Source organism: Aspergillus stella-maris (genome assembly GCF_047715825.1).
Source record: "Aspergillus stella-maris strain CBS 113639 unplaced genomic scaffold BDV14scaffold_1, whole genome shotgun sequence".
Taxonomy (NCBI): domain Eukaryota; kingdom Fungi; phylum Ascomycota; class Eurotiomycetes; order Eurotiales; family Aspergillaceae; genus Aspergillus; species Aspergillus stella-maris.
In genome coordinates this window covers 1,235,336-1,253,179 of record NW_027396795.1, presented here as the reverse complement: position 1 = coordinate 1,253,179, position 17,844 = coordinate 1,235,336, and the positions used below count along the sequence as shown (strand labels likewise).

General features: G+C 51.0%; 7 protein-coding genes across 7 annotated transcripts; 4 read left to right on the top strand and 3 right to left on the bottom strand.

Annotated features, from left to right (window-relative positions):
* Positions 1-219: 219 nt before the first annotated feature.
* On the bottom strand, positions 220-2,784 carry BDV14DRAFT_6567 (protein serine/threonine kinase activating protein nimO). The gene is made up of 3 exons (XM_073777236.1): positions 1,978-2,784; positions 555-1,865; positions 220-504 (listed from the first exon to the last, which is right to left on the bottom strand). Exons 1-3 carry the CDS (start codon positions 2,512-2,514, stop codon positions 388-390), a joined length of 1,965 nt encoding a protein of 654 aa, XP_073634056.1. The 5' UTR covers positions 2,515-2,784; the 3' UTR covers positions 220-387.
* Positions 2,785-2,981: 197 nt separating this feature from the next.
* Positions 2,982-5,270, bottom strand: BDV14DRAFT_162612 (aminopeptidase P family protein). Its single transcript, XM_073766913.1, has 11 exons — positions 5,000-5,270; positions 4,776-4,940; positions 4,693-4,725; positions 4,514-4,641; positions 4,057-4,449; positions 3,967-4,010; positions 3,884-3,917; positions 3,614-3,835; positions 3,442-3,560; positions 3,264-3,390; positions 2,982-3,204 (listed from the first exon to the last, which is right to left on the bottom strand). Exons 1-11 carry the CDS (start codon positions 5,205-5,207, stop codon positions 3,175-3,177), a joined length of 1,503 nt encoding a protein of 500 aa, XP_073634055.1. The 5' UTR covers positions 5,208-5,270; the 3' UTR covers positions 2,982-3,174.
* Positions 5,271-5,405: 135 nt separating this feature from the next.
* On the top strand, positions 5,406-6,826 carry BDV14DRAFT_162607 (pyridoxamine 5'-phosphate oxidase family protein). Its single transcript, XM_073766912.1, has 2 exons — positions 5,406-5,871; positions 5,930-6,826. The coding sequence occupies exons 1-2, from the start codon at positions 5,688-5,690 to the stop codon at positions 6,664-6,666; spliced, it is 921 nt and encodes a 306-aa protein (XP_073634054.1). The 5' UTR covers positions 5,406-5,687; the 3' UTR covers positions 6,667-6,826.
* A 62-nt stretch (positions 6,827-6,888) lies between these two features.
* Positions 6,889-8,423, top strand: BDV14DRAFT_162605 (SIR2 family NAD-dependent protein deacylase). The gene is given in 2 exon segments (XM_073766911.1): positions 6,889-7,249; positions 7,268-8,423. 1 exon segment carries the CDS (start codon positions 7,320-7,322, stop codon positions 8,280-8,282), a length of 963 nt encoding a protein of 320 aa, XP_073634053.1. The 5' UTR covers positions 6,889-7,249; positions 7,268-7,319; the 3' UTR covers positions 8,283-8,423.
* Positions 8,424-8,844: 421 nt separating this feature from the next.
* On the top strand, positions 8,845-11,252 carry BDV14DRAFT_206706 (putative short-chain dehydrogenase). The gene is made up of 5 exons (XM_073774961.1): positions 8,845-9,409; positions 9,468-9,657; positions 9,716-9,829; positions 9,885-10,014; positions 10,495-11,252. Exons 1-5 carry the CDS (start codon positions 8,870-8,872, stop codon positions 11,177-11,179), a joined length of 1,659 nt encoding a protein of 552 aa, XP_073634052.1. The 5' UTR covers positions 8,845-8,869; the 3' UTR covers positions 11,180-11,252.
* Positions 11,074-12,038, bottom strand: BDV14DRAFT_162601 (uncharacterized protein). Its single transcript, XM_073766910.1, has one exon. It carries the CDS (start codon positions 11,935-11,937, stop codon positions 11,326-11,328), a length of 612 nt encoding a protein of 203 aa, XP_073634051.1. The 5' UTR covers positions 11,938-12,038; the 3' UTR covers positions 11,074-11,325.
* Positions 12,039-12,901: 863 nt separating this feature from the next.
* BDV14DRAFT_194865 (hybrid sensor histidine kinase/response regulator) lies at positions 12,902-17,738 on the top strand (the record flags this gene model as incomplete). Its single annotated transcript, XM_073772045.1, has 5 exons — positions 12,902-12,936; positions 14,111-16,906; positions 16,960-17,266; positions 17,322-17,430; positions 17,488-17,738. The coding sequence occupies 5 exons, from the start codon at positions 12,902-12,904 to the stop codon at positions 17,736-17,738; spliced, it is 3,498 nt and encodes a 1,165-aa protein (XP_073634050.1).
* Between the last annotated feature and the right edge of the window lie 106 nt (positions 17,739-17,844).

Genomic DNA, 17,844 nt, shown 5'->3' with positions numbered 1-17,844 from the left:
ATGGGCGGCATCGTTGAGAGGATGCGAGTCAGGTCATTGGTCGTCGTTGTGATCTTCAGCGACGCGAGAATAAAGCAAAGGGGAGAAAGATCCAAGAACACCGGTGCTATGACACTGTTCCGTAGAACATTGATATAGTGCAAATCAGCTGCAATAACGTAGGGATAAATCAGGGAAGCAAGCGAAGACAAATGAGAAAAAAATCAGCCGCGAAGATGCAAAACTAAGCAGCGCCGATGTTGTTCGTTGTTCACGTCTCAAGACGGGCGACTCGGATATCAACGGATTCAAGGAGCAATGGAGCAGATAATGCAGGCTGTCAAGACGCGTGGATACGCATTTTCCGCATGGTCCCCGTTGACGTCATGGTCGATGAAGTCGTGCATACTAAACGTATTCAAACTGTTCCTTCAAAGGTCGTTCTAGCTGGTACAATAACGAGTCGAGTTCGGCCCAGTTACCGGCGTTGGCTGCGAACTTGCGGTGTTTCCTGGTCATTGTGTGCTGGAACCAGATTAGCAAACAGCCGTGTTATATGGAGAAATGAGACTTACCTCATCAAAGTCATCGAACTTATCCCTGCAGTTTTCGCAGTAACCTGGCTTTGGATCTCTTCTCTTTTCTTTCCTGCGCTGCTCCCCGCCCTTTCGAGCGATATCCCGGGACTTTGGATCAGTTCCCTCTGACTGTGTGGTTTCCTCTTCAATGTTCACCAGCTTGTCGGGCCGAATGGACTTGCTCAACCTGTTTCCGTTGACCTTTTCTGCTGCGGAGGTTGAATCCAATGGACGGTAAGGCTGTGAGACGCTGGTAGAGTATCCAACATGACTCTTCTCGAGCACCTTGCGTTTCAGTTCGTGGACTTCCTTGCTAAGACCAGCCTTTGCACCAGGCGCAGCAGCGGTAGATGATACAATTTGGGAGCGAATGGCAGAGGTGATGTTGGAGGGCTGTACGCCCGAAGCGGCGGGTTCTCGGCCGTGATAGAAGGGACCTTTCCGGTGAAGTTGAGGTGGAACAAAGCTCTCGGAGCTCTTTTTGGGCGATAACGGAAGTTCTTGAGGAGCATCTTGCGTGTCCTCTCTGATGAACGGGGGTGGTGTGGGCTCGTCACCCTCGACGGGGCTAGTCTCCTTCTTGACCAAAGGTTGATTTTCCTTATGGGCCTCCACGGCAGTATCCCGCAACTGGGGAACCGCAGGTTTGATGAATTCCTTCTTTTCCTTCTCCTGGCGAGCGCGGTGGCGTTCTGGGTCGCGCTTAGAAGGAGCATCCTCAATGAATGGGCATTTCCCAAGGGGTGCGCTTCGGAATTGAGGCCAGATCCCGTCCGTGCGTTTGGCGACTTTCGGGAAATCTCGAACCATAACAGGTCGTGTCTTCTCATCCATATCATGTACATAGATGAACGGACCTTTAAAAAGGATGAGGTCCTTGAGCACGGACAAGTGACTACGATCTGACGGGCCACTGAGCTCATTCTGGAGAACCTGGGAAAGGTCGTCTTTCCCCCTCAATTTGGTCTGTCCAGCAGTGGCGTTCCGCGTCTGACCGTTTGAGTTGGCGATATCGGCATCATTGATTGTGGTAATCATTCGCTGCAGCTTTTCGACGGCCCATATCTTCATGCCCATCTCACGAGCCCGATGCAAGACATCTTGGCTCTGCTCACGCTTGTGGCACACTGCTAGGTGCAGGTGCATTTCCAGCTCAGCCGGGTTGACTGTTTGCAACATCCCATCTCCGTTCACTTCCTGCGGTGTCTCCTGGGCGTGCTCTGTATGTGCTCGTCTGTCAATCTCGGGAGGGATAGGACGGGAGGTAACGACGTGGGTCACTAAACGCGAGAAAAACTTTTCTTCGCGCTGTTAACTCGTCAGTTAGCAAAAGGCCAACTCACATGGACTCCCAAGGCCAAACAAATTCTTGGCTTCAGCCAAATAACAAAAGGCTCCACATAAAGTGATCGAGACTTACCGCGCCCAGGGCAATGACTTGTCTCGAACATTTGGCTCTCACATCAATTGGAAGAGCATCAAAGTAAAAAACAAAGTGAGGGAACGCCTTCCGATAATGTTTCTGCCACTGTCTAATCGAAATACTCTCCGCGGGCGGCTTCTCCTGCTTCGCATTCTTCGACTGAGGCTGCCTATCCTTGTCCCTAGCAGCCACCAACTTCTTTTCAAAAGCACTTGGCTGAGCATTGTTCGACCTCCGGGTAAACAGCTTCGAGTCCGTGCCCTGAATTGTGGAGACCTTGGTCTGCGTCTGAGTCGTAGTCGTAGATTGCTGAGTGTCCAGCCCCGAACCATCCACGACTTGTTTCTTCGCCGGGGGAGGCTGGCCGTAAGGGATGTCAATCTGTGCGTTGGTCGTCGTCCGGGGACGTTTGGCAGGCACGAGGCCTGCTACCCTGTGAGGGGAATTGGTGGCATTTGGCACGTTTGCGAGTGGTCGGCGGGTCGACATGTTCAGGGAGGGTTCGCGCGGAGGGGGTACTGATACTGCTGCCATAGGGTAACAATATGCTGAGAACTGCTTCGCGAGAAGAAGCTCGGAGTCGATGTGCCTGTCAACGAGGGGAGACAGAGCACGCGACAAGGCGACACGTCTCGATGGCAGGGAAAATGTTCGGGTTCAGAGCGGTGCCATTGTCCACGCGCTAGCAGGAAAAGAGAGAAGGTAAAGAGCGTCGGTGAGGAAGGCAGAGCCTCGAGAGGGGAAGCAAGTCAGGTAGAAGTGAAATCAAGAGGTGCAGGAGGAGGCAAGAGTGGTGCAACAAGCAGAGCGATGATGAGCGAATGCAGGATTGAGGAGGCCGGGCGGAACTGGTCAATGGGCGTGTCAGGCTAAGGCTGGTGTGGACCCCGTTCGTTTGTTTTGCTGCGGGATCTGCCTGACAACCACCGCGTCCACTATTTGTGTCCATTCTTACGCGATTATTTTATTGTTCTGGCAGCCACCAGGAAACCTGCTGAATTCTTGGTGTTGGAGTTTCTGAAGTTCATAAATCTTTACTGACTTTCATCTCTTATGCTCATATCCCTGTATGCTAACACCGCAACAACCAGACACTGAACAACCGAGTAACAATACTAAACATACAGCGCTCGCCTATTGTACAAATGTAATCATGCAATGGGTATCTATTTATACATCCCTTTTACTTCCTATTCAATCACGAAGTGCCTCGATATCGTCGACCTGCAGACGGACCTTGTTAGTACTCTAAGTGCCACTCGACGAAGATCGTCACGACATACCTCCTTCACTGCCTCAGTTGTCAAAACAATAGGATTGTCGTCTCCAACACAGACACTGTCCTCGATGCGAATACCGATCCCGCGGAACTTGGCCGGCCATCGGTCGTCATCTGGAACATAAATTCCACTATCGAGGTCAGTACGATTGACAATCGGGCTGCAAAAGAAATATACTCACGGCTCTATCGTGATGCATTGGCCGGCCTTGAGATTGTATCCTCTCGAGTATCCAGGAATGTCGTGGACGTCTAGTCCAATGTAGTGTCCCAGGTGGTGTGGGAACAGCGTCCTCACGGCCTATTGATTTGCGGTCAGCGACAGATAATCTATACCGTGCAAGATGGACATACATCTCCCGAGACATCGAAACCAAGCTGCTTCAGCTGATCTTTCAGACCAGTTTCGGCGACGCCGTGCAAGCGGTCAAGTGAAAGGCCTGCACTTTCTCTGCAGAGCGCAACACAGCTGCGATGCACATTCAGCACCGCATTGTATAGATCGCGCTGTGGGTCCGAGAATTTGCCATTGACTGGGAAAGTTCTGGTGATGTCGGAGATATACGTCCCCATTTCCTGCAAGGATTAGCACTAGTTCAAAATTTTCTAACCAATAGAACATACACCGCCACCGTCAACCAGGACCATATCTCCATCGCTATTACAGATCAGCTAATCCAACAATTCTAGGCGTTGTTGGAACATACTTTAGTACATCATCGTTCCTGGTATAATGAATGCTCAGAGCATTCTATTTTTGTTAGCAAGAAGGGTCCACATAAGCGGCCTGTACGTACCGAACCGCCAGCAACAACTGGCACAAAGGCCTTGCCGTCGCATCCGTTGATCTTGAAGTTGTATTCCAGGAAGGAAGCCAAGTCTCTTTCTTTGGTAAAGGTGTGTCTCATAGCTTCGGTAAAAGCCCGTCCAGCTGCTTGACCGACCCGGCGCAATTGTACAACCTCCTCTTCACTCTTAAACGCTCTCATCTCGTTAAGGATGGGACGGAGCGGTTTGACTCTGCCGGGATCAACCAGTTTCTTCAGACTTTCCGAGGCTCCAGTCGGGCCATAGAGGAAGCGGTGTAATGACGACCTTCCCGGGGTGACAGCTGGGATGTCTGTGTAGATTTCTGTCGCATCGCGGAGGACCTTGGGTAGGATGTCGCTGATACGTTCGATGTCGCCTGTCTATACGCGGCATTTGATGTCAGAGATAGAAGTCGAATGGTCAATATGAGAAGGCCTTTCTCACTTCATCAGCGTTGAAGACGTCCATCGCGGCCTGCGTGCCTGAGCGAGCTCCATCCCATAGTTCAGCCTTTGGATCCTTCTCTCGGGTGTATAGGTGGAAGAGGTGGTTGTCGCCAGAGCCATCATTCACTACGCTCAGTCAGTGTCTTAAGTCCTGATCATGGCGCTAGGAATATTTACCAATGATGGTTAAAGCATTTGGCTCGTTGAATCCTAAGCCAATTAGCCGATAAACCATCGTTCCACGCCCATTGTATGCTAACCGGTAAGATAGAAGAAGTTGGAGTCCTGGCGATACTCGTTGAAGATCGCCGGAGCTTGGTAGGTAACCTCCGCGGCAGCCAGGACGGCGACTGCATGTTTCGGCAGTCTGTTCGCAAGTCGTGAACGGCGATGGGCGTACTCGAGGGCGGTGATTCCAGGCGTCACTATCCAGGTCAATTAGCACATTGCAAAGAATATTTCGGACTGTGTGAAAAATGCATACACTCTCCAGGACCGAGCAAATGCGGGTGCGTCTCATGCAACGGCTGCCCGAACTTAAGCTCTGCGGCCGAGATAGAAGAAGCATAACCGCGGCGGGCAATAGATTGAGTTTGGATCCTCGGCTGGCTCAACCTTGGCAGTGCTCCCGCGGGAATCTGGCAATGAAAGTATCGGGGCAATTGGCGCCCAAGCAACCTGGATGTCGCCATGCTGAATGTACCTTAGTCCAAAGCTCCAGGTTGTTATGCTCGGCCGATACCTCGATATGTCAGGATGGGTTACCGTCGGAGCCTCGGCGGCCGCGACCGACCGCTTTCTGGAAGAGCTTAGCTCCGCGGATCCCATCCCGTGACTCAGGCTATCGCTGCCATCCTTCATCGGCGTTCTTGGCCAATCACTGTGGACTCATTGCAATCGGTGGAGAGCTCGAGATACATGGGATGCGTCCCATTGATGCATACTCCGACTCGCCAATTACCATGACTCCAGGGGCATAGATGAAGGCCCCGGATGGACTTTCCACCGCTGGCATGGTTGATGGCGTCAACTTTGTTCAAATAGACGACCTGTAGATGTGGTTCTTCAGCCGATCGATGCGACATCATTGGATCTTGATATCTGGCTATCGCACCATTTGGGGGTGCTTGAGGTGAGGGTGTAGCGTTTGTTGTAACAGGACATTACGCCCTATGCTGACACTGGTCTCGGTGATACCGAGCTCCAAATCCCGTGCCGTCCTGACTTGCTATAAAGTGCCTCTCTTGGACTCAAAGCTAGTACCTAGCCAGAGACCGAAGTCAGAACTCAATATGGGCAAGACACTCGTATACCCCAAGCGGGGCTCAAACACAGTCAACCGTTACAATCACCGAGGTATGTTTCTTAGTACGGCAGGCGCCATGTGTATCATGAGCTTCTAACACAATTCTAGCAACCTACGATCTCGGTGCAATCCACTCCATCATCAACTCCAGCCAAGTCCTCCATGTCTCCTTCAACCCGGGTCCCTCAGACCCGTTCCCCGCTATCTTGCCCATGATCGGTCAGATGGGATCCTTCGATTACCCATCATCCAACATCGACGAGCCCTTGGACTGCTACCTCCACGGCTATGTTAGTTCGCGCATCATGAACTTGGCGCGCGCGTCTGAGGGCGATGGATTACCTATCTGCGTGGCAGCTAGCAAAGTAGACGGGCTCATCTTGTCACTTACGCCGAACTCCCACAGTTACAACTACCGCTCTGCTATTCTCCATGGCTACGCGAAGCTTGTGACCGACGAGGCTGAGAAACTATGGGCGATGGAACTCATCACGAACTCTGTGCTTTCGGATCGCTGGAAGCATTCGCGGATTCCACCCGACAGGGCTGAGATGTCCTCGACAGTGATCTTGAAGGTTAGAGTCGTTGATGGGAGTGGGAAGATCCGCGATGGTGGTGTTTCTGATGAGAAGAAAGATACGGAGAACGCTGAGGTTACGGAGAATGTCTGGACCGGCGTTGTCCCAGTGTGGGAGACATTCGGCGAGCCGATTCCAAGCTCATCCAACAAGGTACAGGAAGTACCGGACTATGTCACCTCATATGTCGCCAACATGAATGCGCAAAATGAAAGCTATGCAAAGGGCGCAGTGGGGATTACTCTACCAAAGGAGGAACAGTATTGAGTCATTCATTGAGTCATAGCAGGGGCGAACCGCTTTTCTTTCCTTGATAATTTGTGTTCGCGTATCCTAATAAAAACAATTCTCTAGGCTTGAGTCTAAATTTTCCAATGTTTATCCTTCATTGTCGCGTTAGATAAAGGCAGCAAGACAAAGGGATGGGAAACTAGAGATATATATTTCGGCTCGCTCTCGAGTCACCACATAGCCTTCCTCTGAGCTACGCGCTCACTAGCCCTAATTGCGCAAAATTCAATTCTGACAACGGAAACATCTTGTTCGAATTATTTTGAGCATTGCTTTGCATCGCTGTTGTGAGCTGCTACTTGTCGTAGGCATCAGGGGCCCAGACCGAACTCCGCAGTCACCCCGCGTCATAGCTTTGCGCCTCCGCACGCGTCTTTATCTTTGGCCTTTCTTTGATTCTTTGACAAACAACTCTCCTTTCAACCTCAGACATATTCAAATCGCTACCGACCTGAAGACTCAAAATATCGAAGATACCACGCACACTTTTGGAATCTCTACACGACTCTTCGACCCCTCGATCGAGTTACCCTCCCGCAAGCCACTCTAAATACCCCCGCACAACCACAACCACAACCACAACCACAACCACAACCACAACAGCACCATCCCAACATCAACCACCCACCATGGCGAAACGAATGCCCTCAACAGATATCGCCTCCTTCCAAGAATACATCAAATCCAGCACACGCATAATTGCCCTCCTAGGCGCAGGCCTCTCAGCCAGCTCCGGCCTCCCTACATTCCGCGGCGCCGGCGGCCTCTGGCGCTCCTACGACGCGACCGAGCTCGCAACCCCCGAAGCCTTCGAAGCGAACCCGGACCTAGTCTGGCAATTCTACAGTTACCGTCGCCACATGGCGCTGAACGCGAAACCAAATAAAGCGCACTATGCGCTTGCGGAACTTTCGAGGCGAAAGGAACATTTCGTTACCCTGAGCCAAAATGTTGATGGGTTGAGTCAGAGGGCGGGGCACGAGAGGGGTCTTTGTCTTTTGCATGGGAATCTGTTCACGGTGAAGTGTACGAGTTTTTACTGTAATTATGTCAGGGAGAATGAGCTGCAGGATCCGATTGTGCCGGCTTTGGCTATACCGAGAGGCTTTGGAGATAAGACGGGGGAAGAGGCGTCGAAGGTTTTATCTGAGACGTTGGATAAGGCGGAGGAGGAGAAGCAAGATGCAGAGGCAGAGGAAGAGCAAGAGCTGGATATCTCCGACGAACGTATCCCGCTTAACCCCATTCCGCGCGAAGAGCTTCCGCAATGTCCAGAGTGCAAAGAGGGTCTTCTTCGGCCTGGTGTCGTGTGGTTTGGTGAGGCGCTTCCTTCGCAAACACTTGACTATGTTGATAACTGGATGGACGAGGGCAAAATTGATCTTATGCTTGTTATTGGGACGAGCTCGAAGGTATGGCCGGCTGCTGGATACGTCGAGCAGGCCAGGGGGAAGGGCGCAAGAATTGCGGTCGTGAATATGGATCCTAATGACATGGGTAAGGGAAAATTTACGTCGGAAGATTGGTTCTTTCAGGGTGATGCGAGCGTTATTGTCCCGGAGATGTTGAAGGGTGTTATTGGGGAGATTTGAAGATCAAGACGGTATATTTGGAGTTCTTGAGCGGTTTTAATTTGGTTGATTGATTGATCATTGTTTTTCAGGGACTTATATTGAAGAGAGTTTTGAGCGACTTTGAGAAAATGATAAATGAAAGGCGCTGGGAGTTTGTGGGATAATCTACTTCAGACCTTCACTATAAATCGCACCTTAGTATTGTAGCGGGCAGCTTTACCCCGGTCCAACCCCGTACCCCATCACAAACACCAAATACGGCATTGCCAAATCTGCAAGTCATGACCTCATGCAGTGCTACTCATGGTCATATACCCCCAATACAGAAAACAAAACCACCAAGATCGGAGATGTAGCCACTGTCATCAATAAACGCCGTTTTGTCGGAGATACGCCCGTTACACGCGATCGGTCAGCGATGGGGATCCATTGCATGCCAAGAGTTAGTGTATAAATTGGATCCATGGCGCCTTTGCTGTCGAGGATGTCGAGTAGGTAGAAAACACTTATCCTTTCCTCTCTACCCCAATTGAATTTCCACATCTCCTGCCGATATCCTTCAGCATCTACTACGGTCCACGCACGCACTACTCCAAAACAACAGGATGTCTCCCCGCTACAACGAAAGAACAACAGCCACCGAGCTTACCGAGACCTTCTCATCGCAAATAAGAGGAAAGGTCGTTCTTACGACGGGACCCTCCCCCAAAAGCATCGGCGCGGTATTTGTCCAGACCATCGCGGCCGCAAAACCAGCCTTGCTCATTCTCGCGGGAAGAAATACATCTAAGCTGCAGCAGACCGCTGACGCCGTCAAAGCTGTTAACCCGGTTGTCGCCGTTCGCTTGCTAAGTCTTGATCTTGGCTCCCTTGCAGCTGTTCAAAAAGCAGCAGAGGAGGTGAATGGTTGGAATGATGTACCGCACATTGATGTCCTGGTTAACAATGCTGGAATCATGGGGACGAAATTTGCTTTGAGTCCTGATGGATTCGAGAGCCAATTTGCGACGAATCACCTGGGGCATTTCTTGTTTACGAACTTGGTTATTGGAAAGATTCTCAAAGCGTCTGAGCCGCGGGTTGTCAATGTTAGTAGTGATGGGCATAGACTTGGGCCGATTCGATGGGGAGATTATAACTTCAAAGTAAGTTGCTTATCCCTCTTTCCGAAGAAGGATATTTGTCTGACAATATTGTTTCCAGGAAGGAAAAACATACAATAAATGGTCTGCGTACGGGCAATCCAAGACAGCGAATATCCTAATGGCTGTATCTTTGGCCGAGAAGCTTGGATCGAAGGGTCTGCTGGCGTATAGTCTGCATCCCGGCGTGATCTTCGGTACTTCGCTCTCTCTTGGTGTTGACAATGCGCAGGCGGCCTTTGGCGAGCTGGGTACGTTCTCTAAATAATAGTCTATGGTTTTTTTTACCACTGACGGACCATCATGTAGACGCGCTTGACAAGGCCCTTGGAAACGTAGAAGGGTGGGAGGACTTCAAGAAGAAGACAGACCAAGAGGGTGCTGCGACAACGGTCTACGCGGCCTTTGAGCCTGAGTTGCGAGGTAAGCCCGGTTTCATGAGTCTGAATATTGTTCATCGCTGATACTCGATTGGTAGACTCGAATGGAGCATATCTGCAGGACTGCCATGTCGCAGACCCATGGACGGAAACAGTAAAGCCCTGGGCCACAGACAAGACGGAAGCCGAGCGGTTATGGAAGTTGAGCGAGAAGCTTGTCGGACAGGAGTTCAATTACTAGAATCTGAGCGCTGAAGTGGGTTGCCTTAAGTCCTCCGAAAAGTGTTGTTGAACGCCATTTTTTCATGTTGATGAGTGCTTACCCGCGAATTGCGACATGCAAAGTTGCCTGCTGCGTCTTGGAAAAAAGCATAATATTTTCTAGAAAATGAAACACACGAGAACTGAGATCCCATATCTACCGTTGAAGTAAAACTTTCCAGAAGCTCTCAGATTGTAAGATTGTAGAAGAAATCATTGGTGACCCCATACGCCATCGTACGCCATCGTCAGCCTCGCAGCGGAGTTTCTGGCTGCCCCCGGCCGGCGCCTGGCTGCCTCGGTCCCCCACACTGGACGGACCCCCAGCTGCAGACGGGATCTACTTAAGAACTTACTTCCGCAGCCATCATTGTACTACAATTCCTCTCAAGCTCAATTTCAAGCTCAATTCCAACCTCAACCTCAAACCACAGCCATAACCACCAGCGCAACCAAAATGCCCAAACAAGACACAGACGACACCCCCCACTTCGCCTCAATCCCCTGGGTCTCAACCCTCCTATCAGACCCAACATTCAAAACAATCCCAATATCCTACCGCACGCCATCCCGCAAAATACCGCGCGAAGACCGCCTCTTCTCAACGACGCTGAATTCACCGGGTACGATAGCGCATCATCTTGCGCAGTACCGCCCCCCCCAACCAAATGCAAACTCAGCTTCACAAACACAAGCGCAAGCAGAAGCAGAGAAGCAAATTCATGTCCTAGACGAGCGGCACATCCGCATCCCAACATCCGAAGTTCGGATCTTCGTTACGCTCGGTTCAGAAATGGATGGGTACGCTGATGTCCTGCACGGCGGGATGGTTTCTACGTTGTTGGATGAGGTTATGGGGTTGATTCTTGTTCTATCTTTGGCTGGAACTGGGCAGGAGGACGGAAAATCGCAGACTGGTGAGATGAAGGCGCCTGTTACGGCTTATTTAAATACGAGGTTTCGTGCGCCGGTGGGGACACCGGGGACGTATGTTGTTTGTGGGAGGGTTGAGAGGGTGGTTGGTGGGAGGAAGTGGGTGATTAAGGGGGATATTAGGGATGGAGAGGGAAGGGCGTTAGCGGATGCGGAGTGTCTTTATGTTTCGCCTAGGGGTCGGGGGGGTAAAATCTAAGTGGTGGGTTTGTGGTGCAAATAAGGATTATCTAGAGTAAGTCTCTTACTATCTTTTAGCGGACGGAAGCGCAAATATAGATACAGACCATGTTTGAAGATCAGGAAAATGGACAGTTTGGCTGCATGATGGACGGAAAAGGGGAGCTATTCGACGCTTGCATAGTTAGGCAGCTCCAACAACTTTGCACGTTTTTCGATAACCTTCTTGTCCTTCAGTGGCCATGCCATCAACTCCGTTGTCTGCAGTTCCTTCTTGGTCTTGTTCGGCTTGTGATGATACCACTGCTCAAGATCAATGAGTAAATCGCGAGCAGGAATGCGGTAATACTGGTCGTCGAGGTTCAAGCTTCTCATAGTCTCGTACAGCTTGTGCGCTGGCAAGCCCCATGGATACGTTTCAAGATCAGGCTCGGTATGACCCATTAGCTGCCAGATAAGACCGTGGTTACCTAGAGGTAGGTCGGCATGTTCCTTCGAGATGATTTCATCAAGGCTTGCTAGTTGGTGTATCCTATGGCAAGAAAAGCTGTGAAATGCTCGCTCTCTAGCCCATCGGCCGTGTCGCTCCACACACCAGTGGTAGAATCTCTCGGCACCAGCTCGAGGAGGTGGAATGAAATGGGGCTTGGCTTCTTGACGCGAGGTGGATTTTGTGTCATCGTCAAATTTGATGAGAAGTTCTTCTGACTCTTCAGAAGCTTGGAGACGCTGAATATCACGGGTTAATGTCCTGACGGCATCATGGACATCGTTCATGCAGAGGAAGCTGATCCACTCATGATCAGAAGAGGAGGGAGAGGGTGCATAAGTGCGAAGATACCACTGGAAGTTCTCTTCAGTGTCTGGCTCATCATCATGAGAAGAGCGCCAGATTTCGATATCCTTGATTTCCTCCTCGGAGATTGTAACGTGACCACCGTCCGCCAGCTGTTTGACCAAATTCTCCTCCCAGGCTCTCATGTCCGAGAAATGCGAGTTTAAACCTAGGCGGAAGGTGACACAGTCATCGTTCAGAGTCCGAGCGAACCATTCAACAGTCTCAAGCACAAGTCCTAGAAGCTTGACTTCCGTGTCGTAGACTGGATCCATGCGATACTGTTTGCGATCAAGAGGTGTGTTCTCAGAGTCAACTATGGTATAACGACCGCAAGCATCCACCCGAGCATAGACAGAATCACCAGCTGACTTTTCAGGGCGTGTCTTTCCCGAGAGGACCCCGACTTTGGTCTTGCGAGGTCCATGCGTTGGTAGAGGTGGGACATTGCTTGGAGGGGTGGTGTCGATTCCGAGTTCCTCGAATGATATCGCGGTGGGATCAAATGGAAGAAGGCCCTTGTGGATCAACTCAAAGGGAGCCTCGTGCTTGTCATTCTTCTTTCCATTGTCATCTCCGGTTGGTTGGCGCTGGGTCTTGGGTTTCTTGCGCGTTGTGTGATACGTCCCCTCACTCTTTCGGCGCTTGCGGTGAGTTCGACCAGGGCGAGCCATGTCTTGGGCTGCCGCGGTGAGATGATGTAGTGATAAGGTTTCTTGAGCAGAGATATGGGCGATGGAGGGGTGGGAAGAGGAATGGGATTGGGAGGAGGGAAAGGAAGGAAGAGATGGAAGAGATGGAAGATGGGGCAGAGGAGAAGGTGACGGGGAAAGAGGGCGAACACCGAAGAGGGAGAAAAATACAGTTTTTATGCTGTTCATTATGCGAGACTCAGCATAAGTAGAGATGAGCATTGAGGACGAAGAACCTCTGTTCCTAAAGTAGATGACCCGTGCGATCACGTTCTTGCTCTTCTCTTCGTCCCCCTTCTATCCACCTCCGAGACGCCTACCTCATCCCTGAGATACTACCTTATTACAAGGATGATGAATTTATCTCCCACCTCTATTTCCCTCGCTCATCATGTCGCCCCTTTATTCCGGATGTTAATCCTAGGCCACAGACTCATGTTGGTTGTCGGTACACTCATACATCTCATATTGAACACTGATCATCGGTCAACAGCACCTTTCCAGAATTCTTCAGCTCCCCAGAACGCGCCATAAGATAATTTGTTCGAGCTTCCTCAGCCAACTTGACTTCGAGCGACTCCTCGCGTCATTAGTATCACAAGCCGAAGCTGGGCATCTGAGGAGGTAACGAGTTCTCCGAACAGGCAAAGCCTGTGCACTATTCCCTGAATACAATGCAAGAAGACGCACAGTCTATAAGTATATCGGAAAAATATTCCACCATAGGTGAAAGTGAAGCGCCCCGATGCGCGACGCGCGCTGACCTGGCCTTCCTTGCGTGGGCGCGCTGCAAGGTTACGTGGACATGGTTGAGAACATATTGGACAAGAGTGAAAGATATATCAGTGAGAGCCCTGTTCAAGTGCAGAATTTGAGTGCCCTCAAAGCCATAGCCTGATGCTGAAGAACGGAGAGGAACAGGAGATCGACAGCCACTAGGCGTCGTGACATATTGACTTTGCTCGGAGAAAGATTTCGATGACATGAACTTGCAGACCACACCCCACTGCAAATGGCGCGCTAAAGAACCGATCAAGCCCTTTTTCGTACGGAAGCTCCGATTATTGGGCGATCGGTCGATGGGCCCTGGCTTCGTCGACCATCCTTTCTAAGTCTGCCAAGCTCGAGACCTATGACGTAGAGAGGTGGATCAGGTACCATCCCGCTATATAGGCCTACCCACCTGTCCCCCAGATCTTTCTAGGTAACTCCTCAATTGACCAGGTCCTGTCGATACCCTCAATTTCTCATCCCTGCGCCTGATGCCTTCGTCGCGCAGCTCTCAACAGGCTCGCGAAGGCGGCCCGCGAAAATATGCATACAATCGAGAAGGCGCTCGGGAGAGAGAAACACATTTGTAAATCACCCCTCATCCCTCACCCCTCGTTTGAAGAACTGGCCTAATCTTTGTGACGTCTACCAGATATCTTCCTTATTGGGGCTTCTCTGGCTCCGAGAAGTACGCCCAGCAGTCCGTCGGAACCCACCCTAATGTATCGCGCGACAATGTCCTCACGGTATTTGCCCAGCTCGCCTCTCTCCGCATGAACGCGAAGCGGTCAATGATATCCCTCTTCGATAGAACCTCTCAACATGTAGTTGCAGAGGCTACACCCGATCTCGCCCTTCGCGGCGACCGCTCCGACCGACTATGGCTTGGTGTACAGCAATTCCCACGGGAGAGTATCACGATGTGTTACTGTGCGGTGAAGAGCTTTGTGGAAGAAGGTGCACCCATGTTTGTCTGCGGCGACCTGACACGCGATAAACGATTCAAGGACCATCCCTCTGTTACCGGGCGACCTCATAACCGATTCTACGTCTCGGTACCGATTGTTTCGCCGGACGACTATATTATTGGGAGTATGGCAGTGTTGGACGACAAGCCAAGAGAGGAGGTGACTCCGGAGCAGGAACAACTATTACAGGAGATATCGGCGACAGTGATGGATCATCTGCTGGCTCAGAGGGCGATGCGAGAAGAGTACCGCGAGGAAAAGATGGTCCGGGCGTTGGGGTTGTTTGTAAAGGGCAAGAGCGATCTGAATGATTGGTTCAACGGCAACGACGCGCCAGACAAAAAATACGGGGGCCAGCTCGCGCATGTGAACAAACGACTGGAGGACTTGCAGGTTTCAGCGGGTGGTCGAGGCAGCGAGCAGTTGCGAGACGGAGAACAAGCAACGACGGGAGACAGCGATGCTGCCGAAAAGGACGAGTCTCCGGTTCACAAGTACAAGAAAGATGGAGAGAGTGATGCACCAGAGGACGGTTCCGAGCCAGAGAAGAAGAAGCGACCGAAAATGTCTCCCACCACCAGTCACCTGCGGGAATCCCTCGCTCCACCGAACGCTCGATCAGTCGTCAACCGCGCCGCTTCCATGATCTACCAGGCTCTCGACGTCGAAGGCGCTATGTTCATTGATGCTAGTGTCTATGCTCGGCGTCAGACCGTTGCTTCGACGGCACCCAAAAATAAAGATCAAGCGGAGCCGAATACACTCAATGATGGCAATGATTGTAGAAGTCTCGTACTTGGTCATTTCACCTCATCAACCTCGAAAAGTGGCGTCGACTTGGACGACAGCCATTACGTTTCCCTCTCTGGAGACTTTGTGAGCCATCTAATTGACCAATACCCTCGCGGCATGATCTTTCATCTTGAAGAAGACGGCTCTATCTCGTTAAGCTACGAAGGTCTCGCCGACAATATGGATTACGCTCAATCAGGCAGCCGTGGAGCACTCACAAGTGAACCGGAACGAGAAAACATGGAACAAGAAGCGAGGGATGTCCTGCAGTTGAAGAAGGTGCTCCCAGATGCTCGCTGCATATCAATCTATCCCGTATGGGACTTTCAACGCGGACGCTGGTTCACAGTCGGTCTTGTGTGGACCAATGACCCCGGTCGAGTTCTGTCAGAACCGAAAGATCTCACGTATCTCGCAGCATTTAGCAACACCGTTATGGCGGAAGTGTCACGTCTGGATTTAGAGGCAGCCGACCGCGCCAAGAGTGATTTCATTTCTTCAATCTCGCACGAATTGCGGTCGCCTTTGCACGGTCTTCTGGGAACAGTCGAGCTGCTTCAGGAACTGGTGGAAAGCTACGCACAACGCTCACTTGTCGAGACTGTGTATAGCTGCGGTCGTACCCTGCTTGATACTCTAAACCACCTTTTAGACTATGCGAAGATCAACACACTTACCCATTCTTCCGTTAACCGGAATGGCCCATCCAAGCCGAAAGGACCAGTGTCTGGATCTCTTCAGGAAGAGGATCTGAGCGTTTTGGTACAGGAGGTGATTGAAGGACTCTTAGCCGGCACAGAGTACCAGCGCCGCGGAGCAGAAAACCGTAGTGGTGAGGGTTCGGATGAGCAGGCATTCCAACAGGGTACTTCGGCGTCACGGCTCATGACCATCGTGGACATCGAATGGAAAGACAGTTGGAACTTTAACGTCTATTCTGGTGCCTGGCGTCGAGTGGTCATGAATCTATTCGGCAACGCGTTGAAATACACGCAGAACGGTTACATCCAGCTACTCATGAAGAGCGACACAATCCTGGTTGATGGGGTCGAGACGCCAGCGGTTCACCTGACGTTCAGTGACTCTGGTCGCGGCATGTCTCAGGACTTCCTCACTAATCATCTTTACAGCGCTTTCCTACAGGAGGATACCACTTCCCCAGGGCTTGGAGTCGGACTGCATTTGGTGCATCAGATGGTCAAGTCGCTCAAAGGCACGATCACATTCAACAGCGAAATCGGGAAAGGAACCGCCGTCGACGTTTTTCTCCCTATCGAAGTGCCTGAAGCCTCGGACTCTCTCTCTCCGCCTCAGGGCCCTTTTGTCCCTTTGAAAGAGACTCTGAGCGGAAAGTCGGTCTCGTTGTTCATGCGTAGCTCCAGAGAGGGTAACCTAGGCTTTGATACCGACGTCTTCGACACTATCTTGGTCAGCCTTGGACATATGATATCGGAATGGTTTGGACTGCGTGTTTTGACCGCGGATGAGACAAGCTCTGAAAAACCAGATTTTGTAGTGGTGACAGAGCACGAATATCGCAATCATTACCGCGAAGGTACCAATGTTCCTATTGCCGATAGTGCGGCCATTCAGCCCAGCTATCCCTTGGTTGTTCTTTCCGCTCGGACAAGCAGCTGGGAGGCTATTGAAGAGAGCATTGAGGGTTCGGTCATTTTCCTTACCCAGCCGTAAGTCAGTCCCTATCTAATGCAACTAATGGTGACTAATGCCGTGGTCCTAGTGTGAGCCCGAAAACATTGGCGACAGCGTTCAAACATTGTCTTGGCCCGGGTCAACGATCTCGCAACTCCTCACAATCAAGTCTACGATCGCAATCGCAACAAGTGCATAGCGAGCCGCTGTCGCCTACAAGTATTCCTGCGGACAAACCGAACGGCAAGAAAAATGACGCGCTGGACCCTGTTGCTGCCAACGTCTCTAAAAAGGGCAAAGCCGGAGAGTCAAAAGCAGCCAAAAAAGAACCCGAGAATAACAAAGAGGCAACCAAGAGAATTCTTTTAGTCGATGATAACCAAGTAAATCTCAAGGTAATATTATGGCCCTTACCCCACGCGACCCTCTTTTAACTCACCCTGGCTGTAGATTATCGAGATGTGCGTCAAAGCCGCCGGATTCCCCTATGACTCCGCAAAGAACGGCCTCGAAGCACTCGAGAAATTCAAGGAGAACCGATACGAAATGGTTGTCATGGGTCAGTATCCTCTTGTCTACTTTGTGTCTCTGAGCATACAGACTAACTCTTCTATAGACATTTCAATGCCCGTAATGGACGGCCTAACCGCAACGCGTGAGATACGTCAAGTTGAGAAGAAGTCCTCCCATAACCTCTCACCAACAATCATTGTCATCCTCACCGCCGCTATGTCAGGTTCAATGCAGCACGAGGCAACCATGAGCGGAGTAGACATGTTCCTGACGAAACCAACACCCCTCAAGCGGCTTAGAGCCATCTTGAAGGACCTCGCCGAGGGCAAACAGCCGACGCAGGAGCCGCGCTGAACAACACTCATTTTCCTAGTATGAGTGACGAATCATGATTCACGACATTTTTAATTCTTGTACGATATGGGTGTGATGCTTGACTGGTATGTATTTGTTTTGCCTG

Bases quoted from the DNA above. Each gene is read 5' to 3' on its own strand.
- BDV14DRAFT_6567 (XM_073777236.1), bottom strand. From the start codon at position 2,514: ATGGCAGCAGTATCAGTACCCCCTCCGCGCGAACCCTCCCTGAACATG. The intron at 1,866-1,977 runs GTAAGTCTCGAT...ACGAGTTAACAG, and splicing joins AAGTCATTGCCCTGGGCGCG to CGCGAAGAAAAGTTTTTCTC. The intron at 505-554 runs GTAAGTCTCATT...ATCTGGTTCCAG, and splicing joins AGTTCGATGACTTTGATGAG to CACACAATGACCAGGAAACA.
- BDV14DRAFT_162607 (XM_073766912.1), top strand. From the start codon at position 5,688: ATGCTGACACTGGTCTCGGTGATACCGAGCTCCAAATCCCGTGCCGTC. The intron at 5,872-5,929 runs GTATGTTTCTTA...ACACAATTCTAG, and splicing joins CAACCGTTACAATCACCGAG to CAACCTACGATCTCGGTGCA.
- BDV14DRAFT_162612 (XM_073766913.1), bottom strand. From the start codon at position 5,207: ATGGCGACATCCAGGTTGCTTGGGCGCCAATTGCCCCGATACTTTCAT. The intron at 4,450-4,513 runs GTGAGAAAGGCC...TGCCGCGTATAG, and splicing joins ACGTCTTCAACGCTGATGAA to ACAGGCGACATCGAACGTAT. The intron at 3,561-3,613 runs GTATGTCCATCT...GCAAATCAATAG, and splicing joins GTTTCGATGTCTCGGGAGAT to GCCGTGAGGACGCTGTTCCC.
- BDV14DRAFT_162601 (XM_073766910.1), bottom strand. From the start codon at position 11,937: ATGAACGATGTCCATGATGCCGTCAGGACATTAACCCGTGATATTCAG.
- BDV14DRAFT_162605 (XM_073766911.1), top strand. From the start codon at position 7,320: ATGGCGAAACGAATGCCCTCAACAGATATCGCCTCCTTCCAAGAATAC.
- BDV14DRAFT_206706 (XM_073774961.1), top strand. From the start codon at position 8,870: ATGTCTCCCCGCTACAACGAAAGAACAACAGCCACCGAGCTTACCGAG. The intron at 9,410-9,467 runs GTAAGTTGCTTA...TATTGTTTCCAG, and splicing joins GGGGAGATTATAACTTCAAA to GAAGGAAAAACATACAATAA. The intron at 9,658-9,715 runs GTACGTTCTCTA...ACCATCATGTAG, and splicing joins GGCGGCCTTTGGCGAGCTGG to ACGCGCTTGACAAGGCCCTT.